Source organism: Seriola aureovittata, chromosome 18 (assembly GCF_021018895.1).
Source record: "Seriola aureovittata isolate HTS-2021-v1 ecotype China chromosome 18, ASM2101889v1, whole genome shotgun sequence".
Classification (NCBI taxonomy): Eukaryota; Metazoa; Chordata; class Actinopteri; order Carangiformes; family Carangidae; genus Seriola; species Seriola aureovittata.
Window position 1 is genome coordinate 3,956,814 of NC_079381.1, and position 13,970 is coordinate 3,970,783.

General features: G+C 41.2%; 3 protein-coding genes across 3 annotated transcripts; 2 read left to right on the top strand and 1 right to left on the bottom strand.

The window, feature by feature from the left end:
- The first annotated feature begins 1,922 nt into the window (after positions 1-1,922).
- LOC130186542 (E3 ubiquitin/ISG15 ligase TRIM25-like) lies at positions 1,923-4,719 on the top strand. The gene has a single exon (XM_056403733.1). The coding sequence runs from the start codon at positions 2,118-2,120 to the stop codon at positions 3,792-3,794; it is 1,677 nt and encodes a 558-aa protein (XP_056259708.1). The 5' UTR covers positions 1,923-2,117; the 3' UTR covers positions 3,795-4,719.
- A 230-nt stretch (positions 4,720-4,949) lies between these two features.
- brcc3 (BRCA1/BRCA2-containing complex, subunit 3) lies at positions 4,950-8,013 on the top strand. Its single transcript, XM_056403735.1, has one exon. It carries the CDS (start codon positions 5,053-5,055, stop codon positions 5,833-5,835), a length of 783 nt encoding a protein of 260 aa, XP_056259710.1. The 5' UTR covers positions 4,950-5,052; the 3' UTR covers positions 5,836-8,013.
- Positions 8,014-10,369: 2,356 nt separating this feature from the next.
- Positions 10,370-12,961, bottom strand: LOC130186543 (tripartite motif-containing protein 16-like). Its single transcript, XM_056403734.1, has one exon. It carries the CDS (start codon positions 12,693-12,695, stop codon positions 11,025-11,027), a length of 1,671 nt encoding a protein of 556 aa, XP_056259709.1. The 5' UTR covers positions 12,696-12,961; the 3' UTR covers positions 10,370-11,024.
- Between the last annotated feature and the right edge of the window lie 1,009 nt (positions 12,962-13,970).

The window sequence follows — 13,970 nt, forward strand, 5'->3', positions numbered from 1 at the left end:
CATTTCAGTCAGAACCCGAAATGTGAACCTATATGGTGGCACAAGGGAAAAGTCAGTAGGACTCACCGTCTGGAGACAATGAGTATCTATACAAAAGTTAGTGGGCAACCCTTCCAAGTTCTTGACATATTCAAGTCTGGACAAAAGTTGCTTACTGACTGGCATTGCTGTTGCCTGTAGAGTCACGCTGCCAGCACGGCTAAAAAACATTTACGTTAACTTGCTAGTTGTGATTATACATAAGAGATATGTAGACCTTCTGTTAGTAACAACATGTTGCAGTTGGTGAAAAGAACTACAAAAGTGTCAAGTGCCAAATAGCAGCAAAGCCACCATTGCTGGTTGTGCAATGCAAATAAAATAAAGTATAACTAGATTAAAAAAAAAAACAGCTAGAAAATCTAACTCATTAATCAATCAATATTAATAGGTAACATTATTTAAAAAAAAACAATTTAGGTTACATTTCCATTTAACTGGTGTGGATACAGTGCTAGTAATGAGGATAATCATCTTGGAATAGTGTGGAATAGTGGAACAGGTTCCTGAATCTCGTCCAGTCACTATATTCTGCAACAAAAAAGGTGGTAAAGTAAGGCGGGAAATTTCAGAGCACCCTTCCAAACTCTTTTCATCCCATTCCATCCTACCTAAATCCACATTACATGATCTTTAAGGAAGGCACCAAGATTAATGTGTTCAGCAAAGGTGACCTTATGCTCCATTTTTCAAAGTTAAGAAGATCATTTTAGATACTGAATTTACTATGATGAGCTTGGTGGTAACCACAGTCCTGTTGGTCCCGCTGATCTTGGCTCCCCAGTTGCTTAGCCTTGCTAATGTTAGCTTTATGCTCCTCAGTAGCTCAGGGCTGCTTTAATGTTAGCTGAAAGCTAACACTAGAGCTAATGTTAGCTTTATCTGTCTAGATGTTGGCTAATGTTGGAAAGCCAATAGCTTAGCTTTGAGGTTTGAATATCTCTGTATCCTGTTAGCTTATCTTTTGTCCAGGTAAAGTAATACATGAGCAAAACAAACAGGAGATATAACAAAAGCAGAAACAGAGCTGACAAACCAATGAACTAAACAAACTGAAGAAATTAAACATGTGAGGACTATAATCGCCACTAAATGAAAAATATGCCAAGGGGGACATGTGGTGGTGAATTACAGATATGACAAGGAAGCCAAACCAAACTGAGGTGGAGAGGAACAGTTGAAAGCTCTTACATTTGCTCTTTGGTTTACAGGCTGCAAGGAAAATCATGAAACAAACAAAAGAACCAAAGTAAAGGACCTTTCCACTCTAATGAGTAAATAAGTCACTAAAGCAAAAGCAACAAACATTATAATGGACAAGGAGTCTAAAAATGAGTTATTTTATATCCTGCTAAGGATTTAAATAAAGTATAATATCAGTTTTATATACCATATCTGTCATACAAGTACTGTCAAAGAATCTATTACAAAACTTTTTTTTCTACATGAGAATATAAAGACACTGTTCATTATTCATAAAATATAAATAAAGTGTGTAGAACACATTTCATAATATTGTGATTATTTAGAATATGATCATTGTCTCCACTATAGGCTGATGTGACAAGGTTCTGCCTGAGGACACAGCCATGGGGAATTTGAACTGAGCTGCTCCAAACAGGGAAAACTAGTAAAAACTGAGAGGACTGGCTCAATATATCAGTCACATAACTTTTAGTTGTGTACTGTAAGGGATGGGTGTTGTTATGTTGAACTTTTCCGGTTTTATGCCTCACACTCTTCATGATGTAAACAGGAGCTGTAAACACATGGTGCCTCTCTGAAATCCCTCCTCTTCCTGGAATGGATCAGAACATGATAGCCCCTCCCACATCTCCCTGCTTTCCGAAACAGACAGTCCCATTCAGTCCAGATGTTTCCTGCTTCCCGCCTCTTTCGCAGATCTGCCCGTGTACAGATGGGTGTAATCAACATGATGCAAAGGGAAGCCCCATTCACTGCAGATCAGCAAATGAACATGAAGAAAGGGAACTAAGCTACAGTTTGGATCAGTTCACATTTCTTATCTTGTATGTGAAAGTGAAACTATTTTACATCCACTGTCTCTCTGAGTTGAAATGGCGCAGCAACAAAACCTGATGGATCGGAAGAAACTTTGCTGCTCGATATGTTTGGATCTACTGAAGGATCCAGTGACTATTCCCTGTGGACACAACTACTGTAAGAACTGTATTAACAGCCACTGGGACGAAGAGGATCAGAAAGAAATCCACAGCTGTCCTCAGTGCAGACAGACCTTCCGACCGAGACCTGTCCTGGTGAAAAACACCATGTTAGCAGATTTAGTGGAGGAACTGAAGAAGACTGGACTCCAAGCTGCTCCAGCTGATCACTGCTATGCCGGACCTGAAGATGTGGCCTGTGATTTCTGCACTGGGAGAAAGCTGAAAGCTCTCAGGTCCTGTCTGCAGTGTCTGGTCTCTTACTGTGAGCAGCACCTCCAGCCTCACTATGAATCTCCTGCCTTTGAAAAACACAAGCTGGTCAACCCCTCAAGGAAGCTCCAGGAGAACATCTGTACTCGCCATGGTATAGCGATGAAGATTTTCTGCCGTTCTGATCAGCAGTGTATCTGTTATCTCTGCTCCATGGATGAACATAAAGACCACAACACAGTCTTGGCCTCAGCAGAGCGGTGTGAGAGGCAGGGGGAGCTTGTAATGAGTCGACAGAAGATCCAGCAGAGGATCCAGGACAGGGAGAAAGATGTGAAGGTGCTTCAGCAGGAGGTGGAGGCTACCAATCGCTCTGCTGATAAAGCAGTGAAGAACACAGAGAAGATCTTCACTCAGCTGGTCCGTCTTCTGAAGAATAGAAGCTCTGATGTGAAGCAGCAGATCAGATCCCGGCAGAAATCAGAAGTCAGTCGGGCCAAAGAGCTTCAGGAGAAGCTGCAGAAGGAGCTTGTTGAGCTGAGGAGGAGAGACACTGAGCTGGAGCGGCTCTTACACACAGAGGACCACATTCAGTTTCTACATAATTACCCCTCATTGTCATGTCTCAATAAATCTACAAACGCAGCCAGCATCAACATCTGTCCACTGCGATACTTTGAGGATGTGATGGCAGCTGTGTCAGAGGTCAAATATAAACTACAGGACATTCTTAGTGATGTATGGACCAAAATCTCACTGACAGAGAATGAAGTGGATGTTTTACTGCCACCAGCAGAGCCCAAGGCCAGAGCTGAATTCTTAAGATATTCACAACAAATCACACTGGATCCAAACACGGCAAATACACGGCTGCTATTATCTGAGGGGAACAGAAAAGCAACAGTGATGAGTGACAAACAGACGTATTCTAGTCACCAAGACAGATTCACTGACATGTTTCAGGTCCTGAGCAGAGAGAGCCTGAGTGGACGTCATTACTGGGAGGTGGAGAGAAGCAGATACGAAGTTTCGATAGCAGTCACATACAAGGACATCAGCAGAACAGGATATGAAAGTGGATTTGGAAATGATGATAAGTCGTGGGCTTTAGAGTGTTTTAACAACAGCTATGAATTCAGACATAACAGTATTATTACTTTTATCTCAGGCCCTCAGTCCTCCAGAGTAGGAGTGTACCTGGATCACAGAGCAGGTGTTCTGTCCTTCTACAGCGTCTCTGAAACCACGACTCTCCTCCACAGAGTCCAGACCACATTCACTCAGCCTCTCCATCAGGGACTTGGCGTTTTTGGTTTCAATGGGGATGGATCTGCTGCTGAGCTCTGCAAGTTTGAGTAGACAGAAGTTTAAAGGCAGTGAGGGGCGTGGGTCAGAGATTCAACTTGCTTCATGATTCACTAATTGTTGATTTGATTTAATTACAGTTATTGCTTTTTCTTTTACTTTGATTTATGTCATTTATCATTAAATTCAGGAAATATGAACCACAACTGCATAACTATTGCCTAAACATAAAGCCATGCAAATGCATCTGTCAGCAGACATTACTATGGTTTTGGCTCATGAAGTACTTCAGGGGTTTTTGCATTGTTTGGATACTGCAGCTGTTCCTCTTTCTTTGGAAAGAATATTATGATTTTTTTTTTTTAATAATCGTTAAAAAAAACGTATTATACTGGATTGATGAAAGTTCAGAGTTGCTTCTGTCACACTAATAAACTCTTTCCTACTACAAAGTATTGGTTTCAGGTATAAACTCGGAACTTGAAGGGCACTTTCAGCATAGCAAAGCCATAGTGCAATTATTGCACAGATCAAATGAACATTTGCACTTTCATTGTGGATTAAAGTAAGATTTAATGTGATTTTTTAAATATAAATCTGATTGGATTGTGTACAGTTATCACAATTAACAAATAAACTTAATATTGACAGTTTGGCCTCTTGATCATGATGTTCACTCTGGATTGCACTTCATACAAAACACAGACAACTTAAAGCAAACAGCTGCCTTAAAATCGTGAGTTTACGGTTTGTTGTACAGTTTTGATGAACTTGTACATTATTTGGGTACTTTCATTTTATTCAACTTATACTCTTATATTCTTGACTGCATTCAGAGACAAACATGCTTTTAGAAACATTTATCTGACAGCTTTAGATTCTGCATAAAAAAGGAGTGTGATGCATTGTTTAATACCCAACAGTATTTGCAATCAATACAATATTATAATTAACTTTTGATATTTAAGTACAATTTGCCTTTTGAATGTATTGCCCTTTTATTATAGTATAATTTTTTTTTACTGATTTATGTATTTATTTATTTATCATATATGACAAATAACCTATGTTATCAAGATGGTCTCATGATAAATGTGATGAAATGTACGTAACATGGTAACACAGAAGGTTTGACGTGCTCATTTTGTTTTTAAAAAAAATACGACGTTCAAAAGGTAAGTGGAACCTTTGTTGATGTAGGAGACCGGAATGTTTTGGTGTAGCACTTGAGAACACGGAAGTGAAGCGCTGCGCCTGTTTGTGTTTATGTTTTCGCCCTCGCCCGGATCGTCAATACAATCTGACTAAAACCATGGCCGTGAGCGCCGTCCACCTGGAGTCAGACGCCTTCCTCGTGTGCATGAATCACGCGCTGAGCACAGAGAAAGAAGAGGTGATGGGTTTGTGCATCGGAGAGGTGGAAATCAGCCGGATCGTCCACATCCACTCCGTCATCATCCTCCGCCGCTCGGACAAGAGGAAGGACCGGGTGGAGATCTCCCCGGAGCAGCTGTCAGCGGCCTCCACGGAGGCGGAGAGGCTGGCCGACATGACGGGCAGGCCTATGCGGGTGGTCGGCTGGTACCACTCCCACCCGCACATCACAGTGTGGCCCTCCCACGTCGACGTGCGGACCCAGGCCATGTACCAGATGCTGGATCAGTGCTTCGTGGGCCTCATCTTCTCCTGCTTCATCGAGGATAAGAACACCAAGACGGGCCGGGTGCTGTACACCTGCTTCCAGTCCGTGCAGGCGCAGAAGGGCTCCGAGTACGAGCGGGTGGAGATCCCGATCCACGTCGTGCCCCGCGAAGCCATCGGCAAGGTGTGCCTGGAGTCGGCCGTAGAGCTGCCGCGGATCCTCTGCCAGGAAGAGCAGGACACGTACCGCAAGATCCACAGCCTGGCGCACCTGGACCCGGTCACCAAGATCCACAACGGCTCTGTGTTCACCAAGAACCTGTGCAGCCAGATGTCTGCGGTGAGCGGGCCGCTGCTGCAGTGGCTGGAGGACCGGCTGGAGCAGAACAAGCAGAGCATCGTGGAGCTGCAGCAGGAGAAGGAGAAGCTGCTGCAGGAGCTGGCTGCTCTGTGAGCCGGCAGGACACGGAGGGTGGAGGAGGACAGTCCAGAGACCGCTATCAGGTCTTTGTGTGTTGTTCGAGAGAGGGAAATGACCCACTGGTTTACTTGTTTTACCTTCGTTACTACTTTCTCACCTTATTGAACATCGATTCTTTTTTGGTACCTTACAAAAAGCCTTGACATGACAGGTATTTCCATGATCGATTAATCTGCTGACTGTTTTCTTGATTAATTCATTTATTCTTTGATCTATGAGTGAAAAGTTTCCATCAGAAACTCCCGGAGCCCAGAACATGTCTTGTTTTGTGTGGTGATGAGTCCAGAACTCAAAGATGTTCAGTGTACAAATGCTCTCAAACAGCTTTAAATCCTCACACCTGAGAGGCTGCAACCAGAACACTACTGGCAGTTTGGAAAATCATTTTCTCTTATTAATCCATAATCAAAATGGTTGCAGATTACTTTTTTAATTGACGATTCACTGTTACAATTTTGTCATCCTTACAGCTGGTAACTAATGTCTGGTCAGATGTGTCTTTGCTGTAGTTTGCTTAGTATTATCTTTTGATCAGATAGTTGCTGATTTAAATAATTACTTTGAAAACCTGTTTGTATCTTACTGTGGTAAAGTTCTTGTAACGCTCTTTTTGAGATGAGACAAAGAGGTTTCGTTGAAAGAAAAAGATTTGTCTAACTGAGGTATCAAAAGGTATTGGCATTTAATTATAGATTAATCTGCCAATTTCTTTTCTCAATTATCTGATTATTGCTTGGTCTGTAAAATATATAAAAAAATGCTCTTCACAATATCCTAAAGCCCAGTGTGACCTCCGCATTAGCTGGTTGTGTCTGACAAACAATCCAAAACCCAAAGACCTTGTGATATTTAATGTTCTCTCACATGAGATGAAGAACAGCAGCAAGTCACCACAACTGGAAGCTAAAAACTATGATGATGATGATGATGATGATGATGTTTGACCTTATTGCTTTAGAAATAAATTCATCCTTTCATAACTTGTGCACACAATAATGAACAGTTTCACATCATGTCCAGCGCTTCTTCCAGGCTGCTGCTGGTTTCCATTGATTTCAGGTTTCAGACTGTGTCACTTACTCTTTTAATACTGCGTCTGTGCTTAGGGGGACAGCGCTGCAAATGATCAGGTAATATTGGATTTATAGAATTTATCTGATCAATTACACTACCTGGCCAAAAGTAAATGGTCACCACAGTCCACATTTGTTAGTGTGCTTTGACCTCGACCTGTTAGTTTCTACAAAGGGAAAGTTTGATGCCACATAGTGCAGTTATATATTAGACAATACTGCGCTCCCGACAAACACAGCAGTTTGTGTTGTGATCCTTTCCTGTTTCACCATGGCAGGTGGCCGTGTGCACAAAGCCTGGTTCATAAAGAGATAGCTTCCCTTTTTGCTGTAAAAGAACTCCTGACCTCAACCCCATCCAGTAGCGTTGGGATGAACTGGAACATGAGACTTAAGAGCTAGACTTTATCACCCAGCTTCAGTGCACGACCTCGCTAATGCTCCTCTGGCTCACTGGGAGAAAATTCCTGCAGTCAGGTTCTAAAATCTTGTGGAAAGCCTGGAACCAGAGGAGTGGCTGTTATAGCAGCAGATGAATGGTCATGGGTTTAGGGTGACATGTTTAACTATCACGTATGGCTGTAATCTTTAGGTATCCAATTGTACCTTAATTAGTCAGGTATTCAATTCTTCCAAAAATAAGATGTTCTTACCTGGTTGTAGCTGGATGGAAAATGTTAACCATAGAAACAAATGGTAAATTAGAAGGAAATGATGGTGGAAAACATTAAGCAATTTATGGTAAATGGGTAAAAACACTCAAAACTAGAGTTATCGCTCTCAGTCAGAGCTGACCGAGCCTGTTGATGGGCGAGTGACAAAGACAATGTGCCTTTAGACTAATGAAAGTGATTATTGTAGATACTGTAAAATGTATATGAAGGTCATGAGATGTAAAGTATGTGTGGGTGGTTGCATACCATCAATGCCATTTGACTTTTCTTCACCCGTTCACTGTTTATACGCTTTGCCTTTTTTTTGCTCTGTCTTGTCTCATCACAGATTCAAACCCTGATGTGTGTTCTTCACTGAATGTGAGCATCTGTAAAATAAAACATATTTTGTTACTACACTGGGACCCAAAGATACACAGACTTCACTGTCACTGCACTTCAGTTCTGAAACAATGGGGTAATAAAACTTACTGTTCACTTTCAAATATTAGGTAATCGTTTCAGGTATTTAAAGTAAAGCAGAACTGATGAATATTAGCAGAGGACAGCTTTTCGAACAGGACTGACATGTACGCTGTACATGTGTATGTGGTTTCCAGTGGCACCAGCTGTGAGTAAGTTCAAACCGAGGCTTCGTTAGCGCTATAACTAAGGCGGAGTCTAACACACGGCTTAATCAGTACAGGCTGCACCTCACAAACTAGTCTTTATGTCGAGATTTGTTGTTACTAAATATCAACACACAGTGACTGTCAGGTGTTAATTATTATAGTAACTCCTACTAAAGTTAACTTGCTGACATAATCAGATCTGAAACTTGATTTACACTGGACAAAAAAAAACACAACATACCTCATATTACAAAAGGCCATGCCAGTAACATTTGACTTAACGAGTCAATAATGTCAGTTAAGTTACAATAGTCAGACATTTCCCGCTGTATGACTTTGATTTACTCGGAGACACACATTTCTCCATGTATGCAGACATAAATAAAACAAAGTCTAATAAATCTGTGCCTCTGAAGCTTGTGATGCTACAGTTTCTATCTGTGCACACAGCCGACTGCTCCTGCTGGATGAAGAATATTTGTTCCTCCAGTTCAGCTACTGAGACCCAGCATCCATTTCATGCTTGGTGTCTGAAATCACTCCATTTACTTTACAGTGCACTACATTTGTGTCCATGATATAGTGTCCTCCAAAATTCTCCCTGCTGCAGTTCAGTGCATTATTTTGTTCTGGCTCCTTCACTGTTTATTTGTTTGGACTTCTTGGTCGTGTCTGAGTTTTACCACCAGGTGTCCCCCTTGGCTTAGTTTTCCCCTTGGTGTCAGGTATCTTCTTCATCTGTGTTGATTGGTGTTCTCATGTGTTTAGACCTGTTTCCCAGTTCTACCGTTTTTTCACCTCTGTTTTTTCAATTTTGTGTCTTGTTGTTGACCTGCAGTGTTTCTCTAGAGTCGTTTTAATTCAGTTTAAACCATTGTCTGTTTGTTGTTTGAAGACCTTTGACCTCTATTAGTTATTATTATTCAGCCTCCGGAACGTGGTTTCCTGCTCCAGCCTCCTCTGAAGCTTTTTGACTTGACTCACTTCAATTTTCTGTTGGGATCTGATCTTCACTCATCACCTGCCATACATCTGTGAAACTGGTAGTTAATAGACACGTTTCTTTAAAGGAAGCACTTCTTAGTGAGGCTAGAGCTATTCACAGTGAGTAGTAACTAAGTAAGAAACTACAGACAAATCTTTCACATGGGGCAAGATGGCAACACTGTCATTATGTGCAGCTAATAGGCACAGAAAGGGCTCTTCTCAGCACCTGTATAATTAAGTCATACTGGCTTCGCCTTTACCACATGGACCCCATTATACAGTTTTTTTTTTTTTTTTTTAACTTTTTCCACTGTCACCTTATCAGTGAATCCAGGACACGCTTCAGGCAGAATATTTGAATTTCCTTTATTTGCATGTACCAGCATCACAGCAGGCAATCTTATCTTAGATCTCAGCCGGGCTGAGGGTTAGGGTTAGGGTTATACATAGGAAAATCCAGCTTGAGCTGGTCACAAGCTCAATTGTCTGACTGGCTCCTGATTAGCCTATCTTTCCTTTTGTATTTCTTAGGAACACGTGTACCTTTTTAGCCCTCAAAAAAGTACACAGTCACTTTGATGTTCAATGATTGGCCCTAGGAAGGAAATATTGGTGTAGATTGTACCTTGATGGACAGAAATGAACTCCTACTGTACCCTTATTTCTGGCATTGTGTGTGGGGTCACTGTAGGCAAGCCCAAATGTAGGCTGCCCATTTATTATTCTAAACAGTTAAATACGGAAATGAGACGAGAAATGGAAATCTGTGAACCAAAATATTTTATCTAATGGTGTACTTTTTATTATTAAAGACTGGACAGGAAGGAGAAGAGAGTGGGAAAGAAAGATTAAGGGAGTAAAAACTGAAGCGAGGGGAGTGAGAAATTAAGTGGAAATGTAAAGAGAAGGAAATGAGGAAATAAGGAAGACAAGTGAAGGAAGGAAAGGAAGAAAGACTGGAGGAAAAGAAAAAGTTAGGTCTTAGTCAGTTTCTAATTGTTAATAGTACTAACACTAACACTAAGTTCCAGTATGACTGTGACATTAAAAGTTAATAGTCTTTTAGCTCTTTACTATATTAAATAAGAGGAAACGTGCATTAACTTCATTTCATTCACTTAAATTTATGGAAAACAAATCAACTTTATTGATTGACTGAGTTCACACATCCAATCAGTACAGCAATCGTTTTGTCAACAGATGCGCTATTTCATTCAGTCAGCCTGTTACTACCTGATTATTGAAAATATCGATTACATTTTTACTGCAGTCAAACACATTTATAAAATGACAGGAATAAAACAAACATATCACATATTTGTACGCTATATTCTATATTGAGGGTCATACAGTGGTAGATAATTCCAAAATATTACAACATTAATGCAAATATACAATGAACAGGAGAACTACTGAAGAATCGGTTTTGGTCATTCCATTTACATTCACTTTATACACACAAACAGCATGTTACACACGTATGGAAAATCAGCCATTGTCCTACTGATGAATCAAAAATAATGATTAAAACATAACTCACTAACAGAACAACTGGTAGAAGACACATTATTCAGCTGTGATTAAAAATGAAACTTAACTCACTTACTTAACTCAGGCAGGAGAATTGGAACAGACAGAGGAGGAAATGTTATATATAGACCACAGAGAGGGTTACATGTTCATATGATATTTGTCGATTCAGCTTTCATCACTAAATGCGTAACAGTGAATCAAACGTAATCTCATTTGTGAAATCTTCATTTCTATTTGCTGTTCTAAACAACTGATGTTTGCTGGTGAAATCAACTGTAATTCATTTACTTGACTTCACAAAACTCTGCAGTGGATCCAAAATAACAAACACCGAGTCCAACATGGAGTGGTTGAGTGAATGTGGTCTGGACTTTGTGGAGGAGAGTGATAGTTTTAGATACTTCATAGAAAGACAGAATACCTGCCTTGTGATCCATGAACACTCCTATTGTGGAGGACTGACGGCCTGCAAAGTTGACTTTGTTGCCTTTATGTTTGAAAGTGTAGTTGCCATTGGAGGAACACTCTAATACCCAAGACTTGCCATCGTTTCCAAACACACTTTCTGTTCCTGTTCTGGCAATATCCTTGTATGCGACTGCTATTGAAACTCCCAGTCCAGTCCAGTGTACTTCCCAGTAACAACGTCCGGTTAGATGTTGTCTACTTAGAACCTGAGACTTGTGCATGAATCTTTCTGGGTGTTGACCATATGACTGTGCAGTTTTCACTGAGATTGCTTTTCTCTTATCTTCTGATAATGTCAGTTGTGTGTTTGCCGTGTTTGGATTCAGCATGAGCTGATTCTTGTGAACTGCATATTGTGAAAATTCAGCTTTGGTCTTTGGGTTTTGCGGCAGTAAAACATCCACTTCCGTTACTGTCAGTGAGATCCTCCTCCATTCCCCAATGTAGTTTCTCAGCAGTTTATCTCTGGTCTCTGACACAGCTGTTGTCACATTATCAAAATACTGCAGAGGTTGAGGATTAAAGGTAGGTAAGACAGGAAGTTTATTGAGAGGTGACAACGAGATGTACCTGTGCAGAAAGTGGATTTGATCCTGTGTGTGTGTGAGCTTTCCCAGCTCAGTGTCTTTCCTCTTCAGCTCAACAAGCTCCTGCTTCAGCTTCGCCTGAAGCTCTTTGGCCCGACTCACTTCAATATCCTGCTGGGATCTGATCTTACTCTTGACAGCAGAGCTTTCTCTCATGATGAGATTGACCAGCTCAGTGGACAAATTTTCATTTTTTATCACTGCTTTATCTGCAGAGCGATTTATATACTCCACCTCCTGCTGAAGCATCTTCACATGATTCTCTTGGGCCTGGATTCTTCTTTGGATTTCTTGCCGACTCGGGCCGAGCTCTCTCTGCTTCTTTGTCATTTCTGCTGCAGCAGAGACGGTGTCGTGGCCTTTATGCTCACTGATGGCGCAGAGATAACAGATACACTGCTGATCAGTGCGGCAGAAAATCTTCATCACCTCACTGTGACGAGAGCAGGTATTCTCCTGGAGATTTGCAGAAGCTTCAATTAGCTTGTGTTTTTTTAATGGAACCACTTTATAGTGAGGTTCGAGGTGCTGCTCACAGTAAGAGACCAGACACTGCAGACAGGACTTTCTGGCTTTCCGTTTTCTCCCAGGGCACAAATCACACGCCACATCTCCAGCTCCAGCATGATCAATTGGTTCAGTGGAGGGTCTTGTCTTCTTCAGTTCCTTCACTAAATCTGCCAACATGGTGTTTTTCACCAGGGCAGGTCTTGTTTGGAAGGTCTGTCTGCACTGAGGACAGCTGTAGACATCCTCCTCTTCCTCTGTGCGCCAGTGGCTGGTAATACATTTTCTGCAGTAGCTGTGTCCACAGGGAATAGTCACTGGGTCCTCCAGTAGATCCAAACAGAGGGAACAGCAGAATTTTTCCCGGTCAAGCTCAAGTCCTTGCTGCGCCATTTCACCTCTCACTGATAGTGAATAAGATAGAAACTCTGAATATTAAACTGACAGCCAAGATATAAAAGGGAGTGGTTTCCTGGTATAGCTTCATTCCAGAAAGAGGAGTGGTTTGGTCAAGTTAGTCCATGTTCATTGGACCTTGTTTACTATGTTTACTTGTTACTGTGGTGACTTTGTTATGAAGTCACTGATAGGCCAGAAGAGGATTACTAAATTTTGTCAGAGCGTTTCTATTGAAAGCGGTGCAGCTTGCCTAATCTTTATGGGACTGGTCACATGATGCTCTCATTGAGACTGGAGTCAGTCAGAGAGATGCAAATACTCAGTGAACGACAACAGGAGAGACATATAAACTATCTCAGCAAAATACATCTTTACTTAACGTGTTTCATAATTTTATTGAATTTGTTCTATTTTTCTAGAAATGTGTGTTTATCCCTGGCTCTGTTGAGCTCCATGTTAATGAATGTTAATGAATGTTATGTTCCTGAACAATGACCAAGACTAAGGGTTAAGCCCGGTTCAGCTTTTTACCCCTGCTGCATCAGTGCACGGGGCCTCATTGGAATGAGTGGGTCTGCACACACATTAACGGTGTGCAACAACAATCTCTGTCTTGGTTTGTTAACTCTAATATTTTCCTAAACGGCCTGGTTTTCTGTCTGAAAAGTCTTCCTTTGAACTGTAACATGGACGTCTATCTATCGGACGTCTTTTTTTCTATAAGAAAAAAATGTAAGGACTATTTTTTTTAAAATCATTTTCAATACTTTCATTTTCCTTTACTGTTCATTTTGGTTGGACTTCTTAGTCATGTCTGTGTTTTACCATCAGGTGTCCTCCTTGCTTTAGTTTCCCCTTGGTGACTTTTGTCTTTGTCTAAATTGATCATCTGTGTTTAGACCTGTTTAATTTCTCAAGTTTCTTTCACTTTGTTGCTGAGTTTTCGGAGGTGTCTTGGTTTTATGCCTCTTGGTGACTGAAGAACATCTCTTTGACCTCAGTGACTCAAGCGTGTCTCACAGTTTCTGTTGTTGTTGTTGCGAGTATCTTTGGGGAGTGTCGCTGTGACAACCGTCTCCAGCGGGTTGTCGTCAGTGTTGTGCAGTCCACAGTTAGACTGTGACTATACATTTTAATTTCTATGCTCTTTGTTATTTATGATGCTGTGTTGAAAGATGCAGAATCTACCCACTGCTGTGAACTTGTAGCTTCATCTGCGGTGGTGGTTTTAGTATTTGTTTAGCTCTGTTCATACCAAATACAAAGTTC

Coding starts and splice junctions, on each gene's coding strand:
- LOC130186543 (XM_056403734.1), bottom strand. CDS start 12,695: ATGGCGCAGCAAGGACTTGAGCTTGACCGGGAAAAATTCTGCTGTTCC.
- LOC130186542 (XM_056403733.1), top strand. CDS start 2,118: ATGGCGCAGCAACAAAACCTGATGGATCGGAAGAAACTTTGCTGCTCG.
- brcc3 (XM_056403735.1), top strand. CDS start 5,053: ATGGCCGTGAGCGCCGTCCACCTGGAGTCAGACGCCTTCCTCGTGTGC.